This window comes from Trichoderma harzianum (assembly GCF_003025095.1).
Source record: "Trichoderma harzianum CBS 226.95 unplaced genomic scaffold M431scaffold_13, whole genome shotgun sequence".
Lineage (NCBI taxonomy): Eukaryota > Fungi > Ascomycota > Sordariomycetes > Hypocreales > Hypocreaceae > Trichoderma > Trichoderma harzianum.
The window spans coordinates 886,527-911,905 of record NW_020209261.1 but is presented as its reverse complement, the minus strand read 5'-3'; the positions used below and the strand labels follow the sequence as shown (position 1 = coordinate 911,905).

Below are 25,379 nucleotides of genomic sequence, written 5' to 3'. Positions count from 1 at the left end.
GGTCAGTATATGGGACAGGCGTCGTTGAACAAGCATCTAGTGAAATACTGATCGAGGGCAATACCGCGGTCAAAATGTGAGCCTTCAACTCTTCGCCATAACCTACAAACGCAGCTGAAGATAATCGCTAATCAAGCTGACGTGCTCTACCGAAGGCAGCAGCGCGGTTGAGGGTGGTAGCGAGGTAGAGATGTGAATCTCCAATACCCAGCATCTGTGGGCGTTTACGAGATCCAGACCCGCCAGGCCCTCCAGGGTCAAGGGTATCACTTCCTCTTCCCGGTTGCTGCTCTTGCCACATATGATGCCGGGCTCCAAATTGCCAAAGATGATCAATATTCAGCCGTACAAATATCCCACAAAGGCTGAATTGGCATTGACCGGGCTCACTTCTGTATATTTACATGGGTTGCCAACCTATGCTGCCCACGTTACTCCGATTCAAGACACCCCTCTTGTCCACCTTTGCATACCGCGGCGCCTGGCCGGAGTCTCCTTCATTGGCAGTTCCAAGCCTCTAGGCTCAATCGCTTGGAATATAAATGACCTTCAAAACCCAGCGAGCGATCTTTGCCTTATCACTGCCCCTTTTTGTAAATGGGCCCGGAACACCGCGTTGGCGTCATACTTATTTGACAACCCAAATGACTGAAAACCTCTCCCTGACCTCCTGGATACGAATTGGAGCTTGATGAACCACCTTGGCCAAATTGCTGCAAGCACGTACCTACACAAGCAGATTCAGCATCTTATATATGCTAAGAATATGGGAACCCTCCAAATGGGGCAAGGATTCTCTCTCCATATTAATGCAGAAGGTTTCGTTGCAGTGGTGGGAGCTCCTCCTCTTACGCGCGCTCAGCTAGAAGCTCCTGTTGAGATTTTCCTTCACGGTGACGGTGGATAAGACCTGATGAATGCTGCAATCGAAGAGTCACTGCCACCAGTACTTGGAGAAGCAGGCGACTCAGACCGGAGGTAATATCTCCAGCGCCTTCAGGTATGGGTGGATCAATTATCGACAAATGGACGCGTCTGCTTGGCGTCACCGGGTGTGACCCAACTTATATGCAAGTTCTTCTATGTTGTGTCTTAAATAACACAAATTGCATTCATGAGGTGTATATAGGTGCATCTATGCCCAGTGATTTTGATCTAGATTGAATGATGCCCATTTCATGCTAGAGACCCCACTTCATTCTCCGTCTTTCCCGTTATCTCTATCTTCTCCATCGTTTTCTCATATGCCATATCACTTCTTCAGCCCCTTGATCTCCTCTTTGAGGTCTTCAATCTCCGTCTTCATAGAGGTCACAACATCCGCGGTAACCTTCATAAACATGTGCGTCTGTTGACGCATCTTGGCCATCTCCTCTTTCAAGTCGGCAAGTTCCTTTTCCACATCGACTTTATTCGACGCGCTGCTGGGGACCCCTGGCAAAGTCATTTGCATCAAGACACTGTCGAATTCGAAATTTTCTTCACGTGTAGAAGATCTCTCGGTCGGAGTCTCGGTAGTCGAATCGACCGCGGGACGTTTCTTACCACTCGAGGTTGAGACTTGAGGAGCAACTGTCTCAGTTTCGTTGGACTGTTTGTCGTTCTTGGCTCTCGACTTTCGGTAGATGGTTGGAGTGTTCTTCAGTTTTGGCCACATCTCTCTGTATTCCCTGCCCGTTCTTGTATCCGTGTCGAAGATTCGGGGTCGAATCGTGTCGTGATATGCCGCCATGTAATCGTCGGTATGGTCCTCCGGATTGGTAATAAATCCCTTTGCGCGGACTTTGCGCAGGTAGGAGTGTGGCAGATCCTTGTACATTGCCTTGAGCATCAAGAAGATGGGCCATGTGTTCATCTCATCCTTTCCCATGGCGCCACGGTACAATCGATGCTTGGAAATGCTTTGGCGTGAGGATAGAGTATGGGCAAACTGTTTGCTAATGATGAGGTGTCTCATTTGCTCCTGCGTGTTTGTATCCATCTGCGATGCTTGCTCCCAGTATGCTTGTACGCATGCAATACCATCTGCGAAATCTTCATCGTCCTTCCCGAGGTCTAGGCTCGCGATGGTCAGCTCTCGAGGCACGTCAGCATCCGATAAGCCTTCGTCGTCGTCGTCAATCTCCGGCTCCATGCTCGTAATGCTGGGCTCACGGGAAAGCGAAACAAGTGCCGTATCCGCTGTGGCTGCGTTAGATGAATTTTTGTCTTCATCAATCTCCTGCTTCAACCCCGTGATGTTGGGTTCGTGAGGGGCGGGTCCAGCATCCGTCATCATGGCGGCGTTGGTATGTGTGGTGCGAGATGCTTGGGAGAAGAGAGTTGAGAAGAGAAAGAGAAAAGATTTCTCACACGTAAGGCACGCGTAAGTTCCCCCTTCGTGGCGCGCCAACGAGTTTGCGGTGAGCGCCAGCAGAATAGGTGGAATTTGAACTGTCGCGCAGCTGCCAAATTACTGGACGGAGAGGTGGCCAGGGAGAACAACAAAGAAGGAGGTTTTGACAGCGACTGCGGTGCCCTTCAGAACGTCTTGTCTTGACGCAAAAAGAGCTGGATCCTCGGAATATGCTGCCTCCAAGAGGATGGAGATTGGCGAAGCGGGTGTACATCCTCGACTCAAAAGCAGGGGCTTGCCGTCATATATCGCGGCACGGCTGTGTCTATGCGTCTATCAGCGTGGAACTGGCCCAAATAAATCGACTCGAAATATAGAGCCACTGATTTCTCGCACACCTTGAATTGGTTTTCAGTCGCTATCGCCTAATGTTGTTTCTGGAACCACAATCTACGCCAATGGTCCCCCCCTTTCTTGGTAGTAAAGACTCCTACAATCCCCAATCACAACTTTTCAATCGTCGTTCTGAATCATGATGATACATAATATAAGGATAAAAGAAACGACAAAGTGACGATTGAATGAGATAAAAAAAAGGGGGGGCAAAAAAGAAAAAAAAAAAGAGGATAGGGGGTCAGTTTAAAGTCATGACCCAGGACTTGAAGCTGAATCTAACGATGACAGCTGGTCGACCAAGTCTAACGACGATGGCGGTTACCACTCGGCCATATGACCGAGGGCGATAGACTGATAGTTAATTTCCCCTATAGGTTTACAGCCGGCACTGGTACTCTCTTCGTACTACGAGAGAGACACTCAATGGTGAGATGCTGAATGAGGAGGTTGAGCTGATTGAATGAAGTATATTCATCCCTATATCTGTAACGCTGCAATGGGTCAGGAAAGGTCCATCTCAGAAGTGAGAAAGGGCGCCAAGAGGGAGTCACACGCCTGGACCGTCCGGGTAGCTGATGCAGGTTACGTCTAAAGTTCCTAGACTCACCCCAAGGACAAGATTCTGGATGTTCTCGCATATGATGCCTGGAAGCCAAATGCCAACAAAACTACTATGTAGTCAACATGGAGCCTGATACCTCTTCTACGAAGGCCGAGCTTGCAACGATGGGTCTTAGCTCTGTGTATCTAAAGGGTCTGCGCTGCTACAGTGGGCATGTGGCTCCTTTGGAAGAGACCCCTCTGGCGACACTCTGCGTCCCAACTTCCCTGGCCAGCAACTCCTTTATAAAGGATGGAATACCTTCTGTTCGAGGGTCCCTTGGAGTTGCTGCTCAGCATCATAGCGTTGGGACCATCCCAGGTCTGACCACATTGCGGAGCACGCACCATATGATCACATCACGAAGCGTCAGCATTTTGATGGACCGTATTGGTGAGGGCAACACGTCTCTACACAGGCCATAGAGTTAATGTTCTGCTTGTTCGAGCAAAAGTCAGAGGAACGTCAAAAGCGGGTTGTAACAGAATCGCTTGTCTAATGTATTGCTATGTGCTCCCATTTTTTACATCCTTGGCCCGTGATGACGCCGTCTCTAAAGTGATTCCCAAGATCAGATTACAGCTTGGCAAACAGACCCTTTGTTGCCCCCTTGCCCAGTTGAACCAAGGTGCTCTTGACCCGCATATACGCCATGATGCCTTCGAATCCATTTTCTACGCCAACGCCACTCATTTTCCATCCACCTACAGGCATCTCGGCCGGAGACTCTCCCCAAGTATTGATCCAGGTAATGCCAGCTTGCAATTCTCGAATAACATTTTGCGCCAAACTCAGGTCTGTAGCAACGACGCCAGCTGCAAGACCCATCTTGGTGTCGTTTGCGCGGCGAATGAGCTCGGGGAGCCACTCCTCTTGGGATTTGCCTTGTGTCTTGTATGGTAGGACAGCCATGACGGGGCCAAATATTTCTTCGCGAACGATGCGCATATCGTCGGTACAGTTGGTAAAGATGACTGGCGGGACCCAGTATCCGTCGGGTGTCGGCTTGTTCTTCTGCGCGTCGACGGCACCGTCGTATAAGACCTTGGCCTTGTCGGTTTCTTTGCCGTGGCGGATGTACATGTTGACCTTGTCCCGCTGAGCAGCGCTGACGACGGGGCCGTAGTTCGTCGTTTCGTCCTGGGGCAAACCCATGCGAATGCCCTCGCGACAACGTTTGACGAGAGCCTCTTCCACGCGTGGCAACAGTGTATCGGGGACAAAGACGCGGGTGCCATTTGTGCAGACTTGGCCGGTGGAAAAGAAGTTGGCTGCCATGGCAATGTCGGCTGCTTCGTCGACGTCGGCATCGGGGAGGACGACGAGCGGGCTCTTACCACCAAGCTCCATGGTGATGCCCTTCATGCCCTTGGCAGCCTCGCTGGCTACCTTGCTGCCTGTGCTGACCTGGCCTGTGAAACTGACTTTGGCGATGCCTTCGTGGGCGACGAGGGGAGCTCCCACGCTGGCGCCGTCACCGTAGACGACGTTGAACACTCCAGGTGGCAGACCGGCTTCGACGTAGATTTCGGCCAATGTGTTTCCGTGAAGAGGCGTCACTTCACTTGGCTTGTAGACCATGCAATTTCCGGCCGCGAGACAGGCAGCAGACTTCCACAGAGCAATCTGAATGGGGTAGTTCCAGGCGCCAATGCCCGCGCAAACTCCTAGAGGCTCGTGGCTGGTGAGGACGTAGGCATCTGGCCGCAGGGTAGTGTGCTGTCCGGGCTGGCTATTGGCAATAAAGTGTGCGTAGTACTCGAGGACATCGGCCCCAGTCACCACATCAACGGTCGAAGTCTCGGACCAAGCCTTGCCCGTGTCCAGCATCTCCGTGCGGGCGAGCGCATCGTTTCGCTCCCTCAGGATGGCGGCAGCGCGGAGGAGGATGGCAGCGCGTTTGGGAGCGGGTGTCTGCGACCATGTTGGGAAAGCCTTGTGAGCAGAAGAAACAGCGTCATTGAGCTGCGAGGGTGTTGTGGTGTAGATTGTCGCCAGTGGTTTGGCGGTGCTGGGATCGAGAGACTGGAAGGTGTGCGACCCTGAGGATTGCGGCTGGGGTTTTCCAGAGTGAAAGGTGTGAATCTCTTTTGAAAAGGTCATGTTGAACTTGATAATATGTCACAGGCTGTGATTGATTGACGCCTTGAAGCTTCAAGTTTCGTGGTGTTGTTGACGTTGAAGTTGGAGCTGGACAGTGACGTCGATCTTGGCTTCAAACGGTACCAGCACAGGAACGGGGAACTCCGTTGGTAGCAGGAGATTTCTCAAGTACTGTACTGTACATGTACCGACCACTCCACCGCCACAACGGCGATTGTTCTTCTACGAGTACTAGCTCAGGACATGACAAGTCAAGTCGGCCATTGTTGGTGCCATTACCAATTGAATGGATTCGAGACGAGACGGAATCAACACTGTATTCGCCGCTGTCTCACCTGTCAGGGACGCCGTTTGCATTACAGGCCGTTGTGGGGAGGATACGGGGCTTCAGCGTCTCTGTCTAGGGCGAAGCGACTGCTAAGACACGCTACTGTCGGCCATGAGAGCATTTACCTGCATCCGGCAACTAGTCGTAAGATACAGAGTACGGAGTAGAGGGGGACGAAATAGCAGGAGAAGAAAAAAAGAGACAGGAGAATCCGCCATACGTCACTGATGGATCCTGAAAAGTGAGAGATGCTAAACATCCCCGTCCGGCGGTGGGGGCTCCGAGTTGATTGTGCCGGCTCGGCTTGGCAAAGATGCGAGTGGATATGCACGATCGGTCAGGAGAGGCCGAGGTGCCTTTTGACACGTACGGGATGGTGAATAGAATCATGATATAGTGTGCATATATCTATGTATAATATAATATTACAATGAATCAATGGTGTATCAGTATAACCTGGATATTGAACAGGAACATTATCGTGGTGATGATCTAGGGGGCTCGAATCCGGGGGCTCGTATTAATCACCAAGATACGGGGTACGGCTTCAATCCCAATACCGTCAGTTCAGCTGAAGAAATCAACAGAGCGCCTGAAGCCACACTATTACTAAAGAATAGGCCATATTCTGCTAGCATCGCCCGGGCTGCGCTTGTAAGAAAAATTATGCAGCCACCGTAATAATAATTGTTCCGATCAGAAGCCAAAAAAACTTCGATGCAAGCAAATGGCTTTTCGATGTAGAACAAAGTTCAGATGTCAAGGTACATGGATACGTACTCACGTCAAGTGGGACACCCCAGTACGATTAGCCCCGCTTTCCCACTCCAATCGCTACAGATATCCCGGTCCCAGCCAATCAACTCCCGCTTTACTGCCCGGATCAACTTAGCCCCGTCTCTCGTTCGACGCTCCACTCCGCCCTCCTGCATCAATCAGCTAAGCCTGGCCTCAAACGCCTCAAAATAGTCATGATCTTCACCAGCCAACGCTCGAAAAGGCTTCTAAACAGCACAACCACCAGCCTCTTCCCCCCGCAACGGATTTCCGACAAGTCCCATCTCTTGCTTTGCCCATCCAGAGCCCGCGCAAATGTCACTCTTGGCACTCTGTGAACCAGGAATCCTCGGCCCAGTGGTGGGAATACATTCATGCTAGCAGCATCCCTTGACGTCATTCCAGCACGACAGACACACTGTGCGGAAAGACGCCATGCCACAGCCAAGCCAGAAACCATGGCGCCGAACCAGCGGCTCTTTTTGACAGGAGCCCTGAAGATCGATTCGATTGGGCGAGGCGGGAGTAAGATTCTTCTTTTTTTTTCTCGCGTGCTTCTGTTGGCTGCGTTGGATGAGGCAGCGACTCCGTGTCCGTCCGCCTCAGCCCACTCGCTCACTCTCATCCTGATTGCAGACTCCACCGCAAACATGCGAAATCAAGCCAATGCCTCTCTGTGACGAGTCCGTTGCCAGCCGTGCCCGTTAGCGTCAATGGCGACTTTGTATCTGCTCGTACCGTGGAGGTGGCTTTGGCTGGAGGTGTACGAGTTTGAGGCTGACTCGCCTGTTCCTGTTCCATTGTGCTCATAAATATCGCCGTCTTCCTGTCACACTGTCCGCCTGATCTCGAGGCTACTGATTCTGCTGGATACAGACATTCTTTCCACTGCAGCCTTGCCCTGTCAAATAGACAACAACAAAAGTCTTGTTTCAAGCCCAGTTGACTCTGTGAACCCAGATCTGGATTTGGCTTCATGCGTGCGTTTTATACTTTAAAGAGAAAGCCGCAGCCAGAGTAGACTATAAAGACTCACTCTTCCCACAAGACATCCTCTTCATCCATCTTTTCCAACCTTTACGACACCATGACTACCCGCTCCCTTCCTAGCAATGGCAGCTCTGCCTTTGACTACATCATCGTTGGTGGAGGCACTGCAGGCTGCGTGATCGCCTCCAGACTCTCCAGCTATCTGCCCGAGCGCCGCGTTCTTCTCATCGAGGCTGGCCCCTCCGACTTTAACCTCAACCACGTCCTCAATCTGAGAGAATGGCTGAGCCTGCTGGGCGGCGAGCTAGACTACGACTACGGCACGACAGAGCAGCCCATGGGTAACAGCCATATCCGCCATTCTCGTGCCAAGGTTCTTGGAGGATGCTCGTCACACAATACGCTCATTTCCTTCCGTCCTTTCCGTCACGACATGGACCGCTGGGTTGCTCAGGGCTGCAAAGGCTGGACCTTTGAGAATGTCACTCGTCACATTGACAACCTTCGCAACACATTCCAGCCTGTCCACGCTCGTCACCGCAACCAGCTGTGCAAGGACTGGGTCCAGGCCTGTGCCGATGCTCTCGACATTCCCGTCATCGACGACTTCAACACCGAGATTCGTGAAAAGGGCCAGCTCACACAGGGTGCGGGCTTCTTCAACGTCTCGTACAACCCAGACAACGGTCGCCGAAGCAGCGCTTCTGTCGCTTATATCCACCCCATCCTGCGTGGTGAGGAGCGGCGACCAAACCTGACTATCCTGACCGAGGCTCACGTCTCCAAGGTCTTGGTGGAGAATGATGTTGCCAGTGGTATCGTCCTGCACTTGGCATCTGGGGAGAAGACGGTATTGAAGCCCCGCAAGGAGATAATCCTTTGCGCTGGTGCTGTTGATACGCCTCGCCTGATGCTTCACTCTGGTCTTGGGCCTCGCTCGCAACTCGAGGGTCTGGGACTTCCCGTCGTGAAGGATATTCCCGGCGTTGGCGAGAACCTGCTTGATCACCCAGAGACCATCATCATGTGGGAGCTCAAGACGCCAGTTCCTGCCAACCAGACCACCATGGACTCGGATGCCGGTGTCTTTATCCGCCGAGAACCCACCAACGCTGCTGGCAAGGACGGAGATGCCGCCGATATCATGATGCACTGCTACCAGATTCCCTTCACACTCAACACTGAGCGTCTGGGCTATCCAAAGATTCGCGACGGCTATGCATTCTGCATGACTCCCAACATTCCCCGACCTCGATCTCGCGGCCGCATCTATCTGACCTCCGCCGACCCGGCAGTCAAGCCGGCTCTGGATTTCCGGTACTTTACCGACCCCGAAGGCTACGATGCCGCCACCTTTGTCGCTGGAATCAAGGCTGCTCGTAAAGTTGCCGAGCAAAGCCCTTTCAAAGAGTGGCTAAAGGAAGAGGTCGCCCCCGGCCCCAAGGTGCAGACCGACGAACAGATTAGCGAATACGCTCGCCGTGCCGCCCACACTGTCTACCACCCTGCCGGTACCACCAAGATGGGCGATGTGACCAAGGACGAGACAGCTGTCGTGGACCACGAGCTCAATGTCCGAGGGATCAAGAAGCTGCGCATTGCCGACGCCGGCGTGTTCCCAGAGATGCCCTCCATCAACCCCATGCTTACGGTGCTGGCCATTGGTGAGCGGGCGGCCGAGCTGATTGCCATGGAAGAGGGCTGGAAGCCCAAGACGTCGAGACTGTAGATGAATCTACACATTTCATTGGACGGAGTACAACCGGAGTTGGCACATAGATTTATTTACTAGATGGTAGATTAAAAAGGGACGAGCAGCGCTTGTGGTATTTGACCTACTGCGCGATAGACTCGTCGCCACCTGTATTTGTTTCTCTGACGTCTTTACGATAACGATATCCCTTGGTAGAAGAAAAGAAATAAGAAAATATTGTCTCAATTGTATTAAATGTACTTTGTTCTAGAGCCGTCAAGTTAACATTATCACTGTTGGCTGATGATGACAAAAATGTTGCTCTCTATCCGTATATGCCTCCCATAATCCTTATATACAGGCATATCAAATCATTTCTTGTTGCTGCTGCCAGTCGCCCAGGTCGATGCCCATGCTTCCATTTCTGAGCCGTCTTCGCCATTCTCTGCACTTTCTTCGCCTTTCAATTCCTCCAAATATGAAACAATCTCGTCAATCAGATGAATCGCGCCTTGGTCGGATAGTCGTTGACGAGACCCAAATATTCCAATATCGAGACTTTTCCCATGAATCGATGCTTCGATGTCTATTGCAGCCTACAGTAGCGAAATATGAGTTAGCAGTCTATCATTCGAAGTGAGCAGTCGCGGGGGTTCTTACCGGGAACGCGTCTCTCACGGGATTCTTCCGCAGACAAGGGTGAAACACTACTTCTTCCGCCTCTTGAGCAAACTCTTCGTCTCGGACTTGAATCAGTTCGATATTTGCTGCGTTGCCGTTGGGAGCTTCGGGGATGGCATCGGGAAGACTGAGGAAATTGACAAACGAAGTAATCTTGACTCCTGTCCAAGCTGCAACCTCCCAAAGACCGACATCGGCACGGCCTTCAGCAGCGATAAGGTGAATGTCATTCTGTATCATGTCGGCAATTTCGAGAATGCTGTCGGTGGGTGCCAGTCGAACTCTCAAAGGAACAAGATTGAGCGTCGGGAATGTCAGAGGGAGAGCTTCGTCTGTTCGATTGGCAAGATAAATCCCAAACACGACAATCTTCTTTCCGTCATCACTTGTCACTCCGGTACTTGCTGCTGCAAGAATTTTGGCATATGCTGCAAAGAAGAGTGCTTGTAGGCTGATGCCTTTATCTTTGGCCGCTGTTTGAAGGTACGCGATATTCGACACTGCGGACCGTCGTAAATGCGACACCCGGTGCTTGCCGGCCATGACAGAGGCAGAAGAGTCGTCATCTGAGGAGCAGCCTTGCAGGTATAACGTCCAAAAAGCTCTGCGAGACTGTCGGGAATCTTCAAGGGATGGTTGGATGGTGTATCTTGACCATTCATCAATACCTTGCTCAATCCCGAGAGATTTTCCATTGAGAAGCTCTGACAAACGGTTCATGATTACCGGAATACTGACGCCATCGTAGAGTGCGTGGTGAATCTTTAGCTTGATTGCTATTTTGCCATCTTCTCTTCTCACGGCACCAAGGCTCACCATTGGCCTGACGACAGAATCATCGGACTGGTGACTGGTCTTGAGAATGGCCTGCAAAAGTGGTTGCTGGGGAGAATCTGTGGTAATAAAAACAGTGCGCAGAATCGGGGTCTGAGCAACCAGTGACTGCCAAGCCAACTGCACGTCTTCAACACTGACAGTTCCCTCGACCAGATACCGAAATTCAGGATAAAAGACATTACCCTCCGCATTCTGCCACGCACTGATCATGTAAACTTGCATAGGCAACGCTGGCAGAATCATCTCGACATTGTCCTTGGAAATATGCGCGCCAGCAAGAAGCTCTTCCACGCCAATGTCTTCAGGGGTCCACGTCGTTTCTTTCGGGTGAACAGTGTTGCCGCTTGTCTGCAGAGGCGTCGCAAGTTGCGCCATTTGGCTGATGCTCGTCGCTCTGATGAAATCTCTTGGGTTAAGATAGAGACCTTCCTTGCGCAAGAGAGAAGACAGTTTGATGGCACTGATAGAGTCTAGGCCAAGGTGATAGAGATTACTCTGCGGCCTGATGGACTCTTCTGGAATATCCGACACGTAGCTGAGGATTTTCCGAATCTTCAGAGCAGTCTCGTCAAGTTCGTCTGTTTCTTCAATAGCTGCGCTTTGCCCTTCACCATTAGTCAGAGGTGCATCTCCAGCCAGCGAAATGAACGACAATCCAGCTATCGAAACACGATTTTCCTCGAATGAGAGTATCTCCAGCTCTTTCGAGTGTGTCAGATACCCCAAAACTCGGTCCAAATCTTCCAACAACTGTTCAGCCCCATCTTCGGCAATAAATTGCGACTGGCAAGCGACGCGCCATACGAGATCATCGCCAACAGCTTCCGCCTCGACGCTCACAGGATAGTCAACTGCTGAAGCACCATCGACGGACTTCAACAACGGATTCGCAGATGAGCTGTGTGGGAATTTTTGAAGCATAAACAGCGTGTTGAACAGTTCGCCGCTAGACAAATGCACCGCATTTTGAATCTTTCTCAGCGGATACGATTGATGATCCCGGATATCCGCCATGCTCGCCTCAAGGTATCGTAAAAAGGACACCGAAGTTCCATGCAGAATGCATCTGAGCGCTACTGTATTGATAGTGGCAAACATCAAATCTTCAGCTCCTTCGAAATCGCGACCCGACATGACAACACCAAACGTCACATCCAGGGCCTTGATCTGGTGAGCGAGCACAAGAGCCCAGCAAGCTTGGCACAGCACCTGCAAACTGATGCCCTGTTTCTTGCAAAAGGAGGAGATTTCAGTCATGCGTTTGCTTGCAGGATATTCACTGCGATACAGAGCTTTGTTCACGCCATCTTCTGGCAGTTCTGGAAGAATCGAGGGCTTAACGCCGTCGAGATAACCAGCCCAAAATCGACGGGCATCATCAGTGGCCGAGGCAAATATTCTTTGAAGAAACGGCTTCGCAGATGTTCTCGCCTGCAATTCACCATGGTACGCCGTCTCTAAATCTCGATAAAGTAGACTCAGCGACCATCCATCGTACAAAGCATGCGCAATCGAAACAAGAACAAACGTCTTTGCTTTGCACATCACGAATTTGAGCTGGAACAGAGCATCAACTCCGTGGCTTGCCCTCGCGATCTGTTTTGCATCCTCGATGAGAGCACCCATCTCACTCAAATCTTGCACTTGGACACTTTTGATCTTCTGGCTCCAGTGGTTACGCACAACCTGGCAGTATGCCATATCGAGCTGCAAGTCATCCACTTCAAGGAATCCCGTTCGAAGAATCGGCGATCGGTCGATGACCACAAGGAATGCTTCTCGGAGTTTCTCAACGTCGACCTCTGCTGAAACCTCAAGAACATCGTGATTGAAATACCACTCAAAGTCAGAGTGTATCATCCCGGCAGCCATAGATTCTTGAAGAGGCGTTGGCGGTAGCACATCTTCTACATCACTTGTGTTCAACCCGACCTTTTTGGCATATGACCAGAGCTTCTGCTCAAGTTTGTCGAAAGCAGCGTCTGTATGGCCGTTGGATAGTTCTCCAGAGTGCTGCATCTCAATAGATGCCACCATCTTTGCAATTGTCTGTTGGCGCAGGATTTGAGAAGCGGGTAACAGGATGCCTCTTTGCTTGAGCCTGGCAGAAAGCTGAATCGCATCAATACTATCCAGACCAAGTTCGAGAATTGTCTTTGCAGCTAAAATTTCAGCATCATCCAGGCCGGAAAGCGAGGCGATTGCATCTCTGATGCCAAGAGCCTGGTCAGTCCACTCGAATGTTTGGTCATCTTCGTCATCTACTGACTTGAACCCATTTTGCTCGACTGAAAGCGGTATTCCGTTCTCTTCAGCAGACTTTGGGAACGGAACATCAGCAACCATGAGTCGAATATTCTCTTCAAGTTCATCTAGCATTTCTTGAAGCTTTGACTCATCCGCCACGTATCGTTGTGCAACAAGCGTAAGTTGAACATTGCCATTCAACAACCTTTTGGCTTCAAACGCTAACGGATAATCTGGATTCAAAGGCCCATCCTCTATTTGCCAAAGATTCGGGAATCGATCCCTTGTCTTCCGTTCCACCTCAAACACAAAGAGGTTATCGAACAATTGCCGACCGCTAGCACACCACTTCTGGATACTCTTCAGCGGAACGTGTTGAAACGGCAATATGCTTGTGCTAAACTCGCTGCATTTCTGGATGAGCAACGCCCAGCTTTGGCCACTCAGCGTCTTGTTGAAGAAGGGCATAGTGTTAAAGAGCGGACCTATTGTATTTTCAACTCCGGGAAGATCTATTGATCTGCCAGAGACAATCAGGCCCACTGTTAACCCATCAGGGTAATATTTCTGAAGAACAGATGTCCACAGTGCCATGATGACTGGCTGCAAAGTGACTTTTTGTCTCTTTCGAACATCCTCCAAAGGACTCCCATCGATGGTCCGAACTTCTGAGGCAGCACGATCATGTGGAGATGAAAGCTGAAGGATCGAAGAACTCGTCCAGCCCTGGAGATGGCCTTCCCAATATTTGCGGCAGTCATCGTGTCTCCATAATGGGCCATGAGACAGCGCTTCTATAAATGATGGAGATGGCACCGTAAATCTCCCAGCATAGATAGACTTTAGCCGTTTCAGCATCAAGTCAAAACTATTCCCGTCGTATATCGCATGGAAAATATGAACAACTAGTTTCTTGAAGCTGGGTCCCTTTATTAAAATTGCTTCAAGCGGTGCAATAACATGTTCACTGTTTTGCTGAACCCATTTCTGCCACTGGCTGCCCAAAAACGTATTGGTGTCTTCATCGTTCTGCACAGTTTGTTCAATCCAGCGTAAATCCTGATTCTTCAACGCGACTTGAACATAGCCATCCGTAGTGTTGACAAATGCCGTTCGTAAAATAGACTCGGAATCTATGAGCTCTGTCCAAGCTACCTTTAATCGCTCTTCCGAAGCATCACCACTCAAACTCAGCACAAATGAGTTAAAGTATGTACCTCGTATCTCATCTGTGACGGACTTGGAAATAATTCCCTGTTGGAGTGCTGAACATGGCGCAATGTACTCGATATCTTCTCCCTGAAGATGTAAGACGCTGCAAGCAAGTGCGCGGTATCGATGGTGGTATGCTTGTATCAATTGCTGTGATTCCTTCACGCGGCTGTCCTTATGAGATGGCGAGAGCTTTTCAGAGAGCGCTGCAACAAGGTCTGCGACAATGGGATTTCGTAGCAGAATAGCTGGCGAGCATGCTACAAACCCCCGTTCCTTGAAGAGCGTAGATAGTGATAAAGCGCTAATGGAGTCTACTCCAAGGTCAAAGATGTTTGTCTCTCCATCAATCGTCTCCGAGGCGATACCCGTAAAATCGGACAGTACCTGTATCACTTTATGGCCCGTTTCGCCGTTGACAGATCGAGGAGCAGTCTTTGGTGCCGTCAGATCCATCAATTGCTCATGAGACAAGCCGTTGAATAGCTTCTTCAACTCTTTTGCCTCGACCTTGTTGTTGGGAGACAGCGGGATATATGGAAGGGCCAAGAAATACGTGGGAATCATGTAACCCGGAAGCTTTGCTCGGCATGCTTCTTTGGCCTTTGCGCCCAGATTCGCCTCATCCACCAACGGAGCCAATATGACTTTGGACTGCTGCTCTCCGACCAGGAACGAGACGAGAACATCTTTCCCACTAGATGCATGCTTGATTACAATTGTCGCGACATCTTTAATCTCGGGGACACCAGTGCGAATGACGTGGTTAATCTCGCCAATCTCCAAACGTTGTCCACGGAGCTTGACTTGGTCATCTGCACGACCAAGAAAGTCAAAGCATCCATCATGGAGAATACGGACAAGATCGCCAGTCCTATAAATTCTTTCCCCAAACTCTGAAAGCGTCGGGAATCTCTCTTCGGTAAGTTCCTTGCGATTTAAATATCCTTTACCGACCAATCTTCCAGAAACGCAGAGTTCTCCAACAGCACCTCGCAAGACAGGAATCTCGGTTCCCTTACGGAAAACGTAGGATCCCACGTTGAGAAACTGTTTGCCAATGTTGCTGGGTCTTCCATTGATGGGTACTCTCTGGTACATTGTCACGCCAATCGTCGCCTCCGTTGGACCATACGCATTGTAAATAACTGCTTTCGGTCCCCATGCATCCAAGATTTCTTGTTTGAGCTGTTCACCACCCGTGATAAACACGCCTCTACACAAGCCCGGCACCTCATCTGGATGAGTAAGGCGAGCCAAACTTGGCGTTAGATCAATGTGTGTAATCTGAAGGTTGTTGATGGATGCAATCAAGTCATCCAGAATGAGATCTCTTGGAGCAGCAACGACCGTAATGCCGACCGACCAACTCCAGTATTGCTCCAAGACAGAGACATCGAAATGAAGGGCGGCAAACTGAAGCCATCTAGAATCATCGCTCCAGTGCCCTTTGAAGAGCTCTTGGAAAGCCATCATTGCCTGCACACAGTTGTCGTGTGTGATTTCGCATCCTTTTGGAGTTCCCGTCGTGCCCGATGTATACAGACAATAGCATGTCGTATCAGGGGTGAAAGCACCACGCAGGTCGCGTGGCTGATCAGAAATCGGTTCAATATCTTCAAGATCAATACGTACAACGTTGACGTCTGTATCAAAATCTATGTTGCCATCGGAAGCTGTCAACAAGCAAGGTGCCATTGAGTCTTTGAGAATAAACTCCTTTCTGTCGCTAGGAGCACTAGGGTCAAGCGCAACAAAGGCACATCCAGCCTTGAGAATTCCGAGAATAGAAATGTACGCCTCTGGGCACTTGTCAAAATGAATAGCAATGATGCTCCCTATGGGAGCAACCTGCATTAGCAAGTTGGCCATCTTATTGCCCATCGCGTCGAATTCAGCATAAGACCACACCTGCTTCACCGGACGGGAGCCATCAAATCTGTCAACAAACTCCAGAGCGACATCATCCGGGTGTGATAGGGCCCTTTCTTCAACAAACTGATGCAAAAACTGCACAGGAGCACGCAGCTCTGGTGCAATGGGAGGTGTTATCGCAAAGAGATCCGGCTTCAATCGATAGATGCCATCCTCGTCGCCGTTGGGTTCGGTAGCAATGTGTGTCATCATTGCATCAAATTGTCTGACGAGCAACTCTGCTTGTTCTCTTGGTAAAATGTCACTGAAAAATGTGATGCAAATCTGGATCTCGTCATTATGCGGCTTAACCTCCAATGACACTGGATAATCAACAGTGGCATCATCGTTTACAAGCTTCCAACGCTTCGTGACGCCAGACTCAGTCTCCAGCTTCTGGTAGACTAAGAGTGTATCAAACACGGGTGTCGCAGGGTGGCCCAGCCATTTTTGAATCCGAGTTAGAGGCGTGTGCTGATGCCTATGTGCGTTGGCATTGTATTCCACCATGTAGCGAGTCAACTCAGTATTCGATGGCTGATTCACAGCAACAACAGGAATGGTGTTCATACAAGGAAACGGCGCATCTCGTGTCTCTTCCATGCCACGGCCAGAGAGAATGACACCAAATACGACAGAGTCTTCGCCCAAGTATGAGGAAAGGATTCGTGTCCACGCAGCCTGGATGACTGCCTGGATGGAGACCCCTTGTTTCGTGGTTGCCATTTGCAAGGATGAAAGCGTCATAGAAGCTTTGATATCATGAGAGATCATTGCTCTCTCATCTTCTCGCAAAGGTGTCATGACAGGAAAAGTGTTTATCACTGCCATTTCGGCCTTTTCCTTCCAGAACTCTTGCGTAGCATCTTCTTCATTGAGGCTTCTGGATAGGATAACATTCAATGCAGGCTCAATAGATCGTTGATTGATATTTTGCCCAGCCACAAGCCTTGATAAGTCACCCATCATCTTATCAAGAGAATGCGCATCGTATAGAGCATGGTGTACCAGGACATTCATCATGAGGCCGCCATCAGTCTTCGCCAGCGAGATCCTCCAAGGCGGAAGATGGAGATTGCTTAAGATTGCCGCTGCTTCTTTTTCATTCCATTCTTGCAGTTTATCCTGTGATTCCAGACGGAATATGTGATTGACTGTCTCAATGGATGCTGATGTATCAGAGTATCTCAACATTGCAAATGAGCTATGCCGATGCTGGACTGCAGTAAATCCTGTCCGAAGCATAGGGTGGTGAATTTGAAGGGCTTTCCAGGCACGAATCAAATTGTCCTCTGAAACAGTATTGTCCACTGCATATGACAAAAGGTTGAGATAATTTTGCCCTCGAGACTGGATGAATGACACCAGCATTGCGCACTGAAGGGGTGTACTCGGAAGGATTGCCTCTATGGTCGCAGTATCAGGCACCTTGTCTTGAACCTGAGCCGCAATCTCTTGGGAGAATTTGTCAAAGTTATATCCAGATGCGTCCTCGCCGTCTTTGGAGCTTGCAGATATCCTCTCTGCCAATTTGACACAAGTCTGGCCTTCAATGACATCGGATGCAGACACCATGAATCCCTCTCGTCGAAGCATGGCAGCCACTTGAACTGCGTTTATACTGTCCAAACCCAGCCTGAAAATGCTTGTTTCAGGGTGAATCTTTTGTATTGGTATGCCAGAGAGGCTTGAAAGAACTTGACGAATCTGTTTCTGTAGCTCTGTCCATTCCGCGTCGTTCTGCTCAAGTTCCTCTAATGCCACAAGAGTATTCCTCTTTGCAGTGACAGTCCTCAATACAGATAGATGAGCAGGCTGTAGATAGTTTCTATCGGGTAGAGCAGCAGAAGGATGATCCAGAATAGTTTGGAAAAAATCCTTGAACACCTCGGCAAGTGTTGATCCGACATCCTCACTAAGAGCACCCTCATCATAATGCAAGTTAATAGTGATAGAGTCTGAACTGGAATGTGGAACAACTTCACAAACAACGGGGATATCCATATCTCCATTATCCTCTTCAAGTGTCCATACCCCAGCATCCATGTCTTGCAAGGGGCTCTGAAGCAGCAGCAACGTATCAAAGAGCCTGCGGCCCTCTTTCGCACCGAGTTTCTGAATCAATCGTAGAGGCGAGAACTGATACCTTTGAACATCAGAGTTGAGCCGCTGAAACGACTTGGCTAGATCAATATTGCGAGAAGAAGTGGAAACATCTTTTCTAATTGCAATCGTGTTGAAGCAGGGAGCAACCAATCTGTCGAGACCTTCAATGTCCAATGTGCGGCCATTCATGACGAGTCCGAAACAGACGTCGGTGGAAGTTGAACAGACTGCAAGAGTGTCTGCCCAAGCTGCTTGACATACCGAGAGTAATGATACTCCAAGAGATCTCAGCCGGGTTTTGACCTCGCCATATGACATCTCCAGAGTCTCCCGCTGCGTACGTTGCACAATCTGGCTTCCTGAAGGCTTAATAAATAGAGTTAAGGGATCATAGCCTCGGAAGTGATTGCTCCAAAAGGTCTCAACATCATCAGGCAGACATAGCGCTGCTTGTAGGAAAGGGGCATAAGAGACAGGAGGAAGTAATTGTTCGTCATGCGCCAGTGCTTCTACTTCTTTCCAGAGATTTTCCATCGCTACTCCATCATAGAGGGCATGATGGCATATAAAAGATAAAAGTATCAAGTCTTTCTGCTGGATAATGGCAAAAGAGAGAGGCGGCACTTGTGTATCCAAGGGGTCAGATACGCCGGCCAAATGTTGATGGACAGCTTCATCGAGAGAGGTAACAACAGTAAGCTCCTTCCACTGAATGCTCCAGTTGTCCAAGATGACTTGGGCAATAGGAAATTTAACATCATCAGTAGTGACAAAGCATGTTCTGAGAATACTATGCCGGCGCGTCATCTCATCCCAGTAGCCCTTCATCTCATCAACAGGACGATGAAGGCGCAGAAGAATTCGGTTATAATAGCTCCCTTGGGACAGCATCGCTTCTTGTAAGGGAGAGCACGGTAGTATCTGACCAACCGAATACGCCCCCTGCGCAAAAGATTTGTGGACTTGCTCAGTGAAGGAGTCGGAAAAGAAGACTACGTCCTTTACATCCTTTGCAGGGTCATTTTTTCCCGAGCCATCTTGCACAAATCGCGCAAGCTGTGCGACAGACGAGTGCTGCAAGATTGCCGAAATAGGAACTCGACGCTCTAGCTGAGCATTGAGGCTGCGAGAGACACCAATTGCCGATATCGAGTCCAAGCCGATCGTTGCAAACGGCGTCCACCGACCAATGTCAGATCGGGGCACGCCCAAGGACTGTGAAATGACCTCTGCAATCTTTGTTTCCGATTCGCTCCACTCAGCATTATCCTGTGTCGTTACAGTGCTAGAAACAGTTTCGAGATACTCTTGAGAAAAAGTCTCGAAACAAGACTGCAGTTTTCGCCGATCAACCTTGCCGCTGGATGTAAGGGGTATTTGAGAAACCGGTATCAGATATGAAGGCACCATATATGACGGTAACTTCGACAACAAAGTGGCATATAAAGAGCGATGAGATTCAGTATCGGGATCCAACGTCTTGAACACTTCGTTGGGTCCTTGGGAGAACGTATAGAACGAAGCAAGTTGGTCCGCCGCACCATTTTCTCGTCTAACCAACGTAGTCACCGCGGCGTGGATTGAAGGGTTAGAAGTTATCACGCTGTTGACTTCCCCAGCTTCAATTCTTTGGCCTTTGAGCTTAAGTTGATCATCGATACGGCCAAGTATAAGAAGCGATTTATCCGGAAGCATCCTTCCCATATCACCAGAGCGGTAAATGAGACCATACTCTGGGTGATGTATAAACTTTTCCGCCGTCAGCTCTGGCATATTCAGATAGCCATCAGCGACCTGCTCTCCCCCAAAGCAAAACTCGCCTATCCAACCGATCGGAACAGTGGACAGGCCATCTGGATAAAGCACAAAGATTGATGTATTAGGAAAACACCAGCCGAGATGCTCGATATACTCGCCCGGCTTCATCCGCTTGACGGTGCAAATATTCGTCGTCTCCGAGGGCCCGTATCCCTGCCACAGCAAGTCTCCCCAAGTATCGAGAACAGACAGAGGCATGGGCTCGCCTGCCGTAACTAGAAACTCAACGTCGGGAACATTCTTGGGGTCAATTAGAGACGCCACTGTGGGCGTCAAACTGAGGTGTGTAATCTGAAACTGGCGGATTGAATGCTCCAAATCCTCGAACAAGTCATCATTGACAGCAGCACAAAGACACATGCCAGAGTGCCAAGTATAGAAAATCTCAAAGACGGATACGTCAAATGCCTGTGAACAAGCTTGTAATAGCCGACCGGCCTTTCTCTGCATGCTGGGGTATACAGACGCGAGATATGTAACATTGCTGACAATGTTTTTCTGACTCACAGCTACACCTTTTGGCACTCCTGTAGTCCCGGAGGTGTAAATCACATAAGCCAGCCTCGACGTATCCACTGCCATGTCCAAGTTGCTGTTTGCAAAGTCATCCAACGGAGCTGATTCAACGTCCAAGAATTGAATGTCAGCTATATCCCGAAGTGTATGTACGAAGCCACTGTCTACCACGCAATGCCTAATGTTTCCGGATCCAAAAATGTCTTTCACTCTCTCAATCGGTGTAGACGGGAGAAGAGGCAGGTATGCACATCTTGCCTTGGCAATTCCAAGAATCGAAGCGTAGAGAAGGGGCGACTTTTGCATAACAATGGCGATAAGTTGTCCTGGCTCAGCTCTTTGATCAAGCAGGAAGCGAGCAATCTGATTAGAGAGTTGATTTAGGGATTCATATGACATGGTATCCGCAACCATAGGAACTTCTGAGAGTGATTTGCTAAAACAGATGGCATCCGCCTCGGGAGTTTTTGCAGCCACGGCCTCGAATAAAGTAGCAAGATCAACTTCATCTTGTAGTTTCTCAGGGCTAGTGTTCGCGACAGATGCGTCTATGGTAATGGCGTCTCTCACCGTCCGAATTGGCTCATCAGGATGCTGGATGATGTATTGGAAAACCGCCTTGACTTGCTCAACCAGTATTTCTACCATGGCTGACGGAAACCAATCAGTATGATACGTAGCCTGTATCGAAAACCCAGCATCATTCGGCTCCACTTCCAACAGCAGTTTTGTTTCCAGGCGATCCAAGTGTCGAATCTCTCTGATAGCTGCGTCTTTGCGACTCTTTGTATACAGCGATTCTTGGTAAACGAATAGTACGTCGTAGAGACTTTCAGCCGCCTGCAGTCTTGAGAGCTTCCTGATTTCTGACAACGGCAATGAGCAATGCTCCATGATTTTTCGATTGCTCTCATTGATGCTCCGTAAGACATCAGAAACCGTAGCAGAGCTGTCGATATCCACTCGGAGAGGGAGTGACGCGATACTTAGCCCAACAATTTCCTCAATGTCTTTTACCGGAATGGTTCGGCCAGACGTTACCGACCCCAGCAAGACATCCGACGTACCCACGATACTGCCCCATATGAGGGCCAAAGCCGCTTGAAAGTAGACTTGGGCGCCATATCTCGAGTTTATAGTAACATCTTTGGCTACCTCTGAGGAGATGTCAAGCTGTGCCTTGAGAGACAGCGTCTCATCGAATTCAACTGGCCTGGCACTCAACTTCGGACGACTTGGCTTATTCCAATCAACGAGATATTCAGCCCAAAATGACTTTGCATTGTCCAATTCATCTCTTGGAATATTGCTGGTATATGTAAGCAGTTTTGAAAACTGTGGTCGATGAGGCAATGGCCTTTCGCGGATTATATCAGTCAAATCCGAGAGTATGATATCCATGGACCAGCCATCGTAAATGGCATGATGGATATTAATCAGAATTCGTGGACCTGCGTCGGCTCTAGCCTGCTGAATCTGTACTCGAAGCGGATGAAGTAGTGCTTCGTCTCCAGATAGCTCCGGCCGACAAAATTCTTGCACAACCTCTATCTGATCAAATCGTAGTGATGCGAATATTGGTGATACAAAGCTGCCATCCCAACTAACAAAGCCTGCTCGTAGAATATCCCTCTGCTGCGCAAGCAGATGAAAAGCATCATGTATTGCCGTCGCAGTAATACCAGGAGTGGCCTCGAGTTCTATCTCGTTCCAGTAAGCTTCCGGATGTTGCGCCGTCTCTGACAACATGGCCACTTGAAGTGGACTGCACACTAGCACATCTTCAACGAGCTCCGCATTTTGCAGAGTAGTATTGCTCTCTTCAATTAGAGCCCATTTATCCACGAGATGGATGTCAACCAATGGGGCCTCATTCTGGACGAGAGATGAAAGAGGTCGTACTGTAGAGCATACTTGTGCAATTGTGTGCATGCTCAACAGCTCCGCAACACTCACACTGAACCCTGACGAACGAAGTGCCGATGCCAACTTGATGGCAACGAGAGAATCGATTCCTGCGGAAGCTAGAGTCATATCATAATTCGCTTCAGCTCCCAGGGTATCCGATATGACTCGCAGGATAGTCTTTTCAATGTCAGACAGGCCAATGGCGGGAATACCCTGGCCCTTTCCACCCTTTTGCTCAATAAATTCCGCTTTGAGCCTCTTGGTATCGACTTTACCACTCGGCAGCCGAGGGAATTCGTCCATTAGCACTAACTCTCCCGGCATCATGAACTGTGGAAGCCAGCTCCGACAATGGTCCATGATCAAGTCTTCCGTGACACCAGTATCCGCAACGCAGAATACAACCAGGATGGAATCAATCACAGCCCCAACGGCCAAGTGACATCCAGGGGTTTTTAATACAGCAGACTGGACTTCTCCCAGTTCCAGCCGCTGACCGCGGAGTTTTACCTGGCCCTCGGATAAGCGCCCAAAAATCTCTATGGTGCCATCGCCGGTGACACGCGCTTTGTCTCCAGTCCGGTAAATCAAGCCATAAGGTGAAGGTATAAAAGAAGAAGCCGTCTGCTCCTGTCGGTTGAGATATCCATCGGCAAGCTGGTATCCTCCAACTGCAAGCTCTCCAATTTCTCCTTTGGGGAGAATCTTGACGTCTCTACTCGTTTCTGCCGATTCTGCAGGCTCAACTATAAAGCACGACACGGTGGGTAGCGGTACGCCAATATTTCTTATTGAAGACGTAGAGGTGAATTCGTCTTGTACAGTACTATGAGGCTTGTCAGACAACGAACCCAATGTGAACTTCATACACTTACCAGTGAATTGTGGCTTCTGTCGGCCCATACATGGCCCATAGTAGACTCTTCCTATCTTGGCTCCCGCCAAATTCTCGTATTACAGGCTCATTGAGCATCTCGCCAATCGTCAACAGCAACCGTAGCGTCGGGACATTTTCTCTTTTCCGCAAAAGGCTTGCCGCAACCGTCGGTGTAAGCTCGCAAGCATCCACCTCCATCTCCGAAATGACCGCCGGCAAGTCGTTCAACATCTCCTTTCGATCGACACTAACCAACGTGCTCCCCCGAAACAGCGGAAAGAAGATTTCAAACACCGAGACGTCAAATGTCGGAGCGGCAAACTGGAGGAAGCGAGAAAACGTCGGCACATGCTGATCATGGGCTAGCAATGCCTGTGTTACTGCAGCGTGCGAGATGCCAACGCCCTTTGGAACTCCGGTTGATCCAGATGTATACATGACATACGCCAAGTCCCTTGTGCTGGGGGCACGACAGTCGACAGAGTCTCTATCTAGGCATGGCTCCTCTTCGTCTTCAACTATAAGCACCTTTACCGCGCTTTGCGGAGGTATACGGGAGGCCAGCTCCGCGGATGCCACGACCACGGTCGCAGAAACATCGTTCAATATAAAGTTGATTCGGTCTGGGGGCGCATCTACATTGAGCGGGCAGAATGCGCCTCCTGCCTTAAGAATAGCTAACAAGGCTATGTATAAGTGTGGCGACTGGTGAACCAGAACTGGAACCACAAACTGATCTCTGGATTCACCAAATGCACGACATATCCTGGCCGCCAGGGCATCTGCAGCATCATGGAGCTGGCGATAGGAGAATGACACGCGCTTATTCCTGCCGAGGTAGTCCAAGGCTATTGAATCGTCCGGCTGTCTGATAAGATGATGGAGGAGATCCGGGCCGGGTGATAGTGTCGGGTGTGGGTTAAGCACAGATAAGTCAGCGGGCGCCTCCATCGTGCACCGTCTTGTGTGTGTGTGGCCGTGTGCGCGTATGTTTTTCAAAATGTCTCTCAAGACTGTCAGAAAACCCTGGCCAGAATAGCCTTTTTTGCCAACCAAGTGCTGAGTTCCACAATCACGGCCATGAAATCAAAGACATCAAGACGCAATCTACCTACGAGAAAATGTTTGCATCACGTCGGCCCATATGCGAAATACCCTCACGTTCGTTGGTCACTCAAATTGCACTGCCCGCGCGCCATTTAGCCAAGACTGAGCCACGCGATGTGTAGAAAGAGAGTGTGAGACAAGTTATCGACGAATTGGCATGTCGATGATTCGCCGATGAAGCTTCCGGGGCTCGTGATTCCTGCCGTCGACGGTAATGCGTCTAGATCGTGCATGAGCTGGGGCTGAATCGAGCCTCTCAGAGCAGCGCAATTAATCAGCAAGGCGTAAGGAGATGCGGCCGCCACCAATCGAATCGTCAGTTTGCGACACTGTCGTAGCCGCTCGCTGTCATGCTGATGCACAGATGGGAAATGTCGGTTGATATAGTTCGTCCGAATGGTTCTTTACCATGCAGCTTTAGCCTTATTGCAAAGCAGGGCCCGGAGTTCGGCTGCCACACGCACGCGCGTTATGCTTCGCTTAGCTCGAAAGGTTAGGTTTCGCTCTCAGAGGGTAACGATGGCGTCACGGGTGTAAATGGGAGGATGATTTTCGGACCAGGTACAAGCAAGGAAGAGGAAGAGACGGTGAAGAACGGTGAGAGTGAGGAAGCGAAAAGACAGCGTCACAAAAGACAGGCATCCGACAAGGTCAGAAGAGAGCCTTATGAATGAAAAGGCAAAGGAAGGCAAAGCCACCGGCCAGGCACTCACTCACTCACTAGCCAGTCCCGTGGGTTACACAGCATCTGGCCCCGAAGAGGGGCGGCCCGCCTTGTCTGACATGAGCAACCACTAGCTGGGTGTTTGCTGGCGATCCGCCGTCCGGAGGCTTCAAGAGTCTCCAACAAGCCGAGAGAATCCTCCTCGTTAATACGCATGTGGGTCTCGGTCTTTTCCAATTCACAAAGAGCAATACAACGATCCCCCTCTT

At 49.9% G+C, this 25,379-nt stretch overlaps 5 protein-coding genes across 5 annotated transcripts; 2 read left to right on the top strand and 3 right to left on the bottom strand.

The window, feature by feature from the left end:
- Window positions 1–1,252: 1,252 nt before the first annotated feature.
- On the bottom strand, window positions 1,253–2,278 carry M431DRAFT_8995 (hypothetical protein; the record flags this gene model as incomplete). Its single annotated transcript, XM_024924089.1, has 1 exon — window positions 1,253–2,278. One exon carries the CDS (start codon window positions 2,276–2,278, stop codon window positions 1,253–1,255), a length of 1,026 nt encoding a protein of 341 aa, XP_024770637.1.
- Window positions 2,279–3,356: 1,078 nt separating this feature from the next.
- Window positions 3,357–3,797, top strand: M431DRAFT_511840 (hypothetical protein). Its single transcript, XM_024919745.1, has one exon. The coding sequence runs from the start codon at window positions 3,416–3,418 to the stop codon at window positions 3,755–3,757; it is 342 nt and encodes a 113-aa protein (XP_024770636.1). The 5' UTR covers window positions 3,357–3,415; the 3' UTR covers window positions 3,758–3,797.
- Window positions 3,798–3,804: 7 nt separating this feature from the next.
- On the bottom strand, window positions 3,805–5,930 carry M431DRAFT_511839 (hypothetical protein). The gene has a single exon (XM_024919744.1). It carries the CDS (start codon window positions 5,433–5,435, stop codon window positions 3,909–3,911), a length of 1,527 nt encoding a protein of 508 aa, XP_024770635.1. The 5' UTR covers window positions 5,436–5,930; the 3' UTR covers window positions 3,805–3,908.
- A 1,697-nt stretch (window positions 5,931–7,627) lies between these two features.
- M431DRAFT_499082 (GMC oxidoreductase) lies at window positions 7,628–9,259 on the top strand (the record flags this gene model as incomplete). The annotated part of the gene is made up of 1 exon (XM_024917758.1): window positions 7,628–9,259. The coding sequence occupies one exon, from the start codon at window positions 7,628–7,630 to the stop codon at window positions 9,257–9,259; it is 1,632 nt and encodes a 543-aa protein (XP_024770634.1).
- Window positions 9,260–9,594: 335 nt separating this feature from the next.
- On the bottom strand, window positions 9,595–24,290 carry M431DRAFT_94892 (hypothetical protein; the record flags this gene model as incomplete). Its single annotated transcript, XM_024924627.1, has 3 exons — window positions 9,595–9,819; window positions 9,884–23,288; window positions 23,338–24,290. The coding sequence occupies 3 exons, from the start codon at window positions 24,288–24,290 to the stop codon at window positions 9,595–9,597; spliced, it is 14,583 nt and encodes a 4,860-aa protein (XP_024770633.1).
- Window positions 24,291–25,379: the final 1,089 nt, after the last annotated feature.

Excerpts from the sequence above, each read along its gene's own strand:
- M431DRAFT_511840 (XM_024919745.1), top strand. The coding sequence starts at position 3,416 with ATGGAGCCTGATACCTCTTCTACGAAGGCCGAGCTTGCAACGATGGGT.
- M431DRAFT_511839 (XM_024919744.1), bottom strand. The coding sequence starts at position 5,435 with ATGACCTTTTCAAAAGAGATTCACACCTTTCACTCTGGAAAACCCCAG.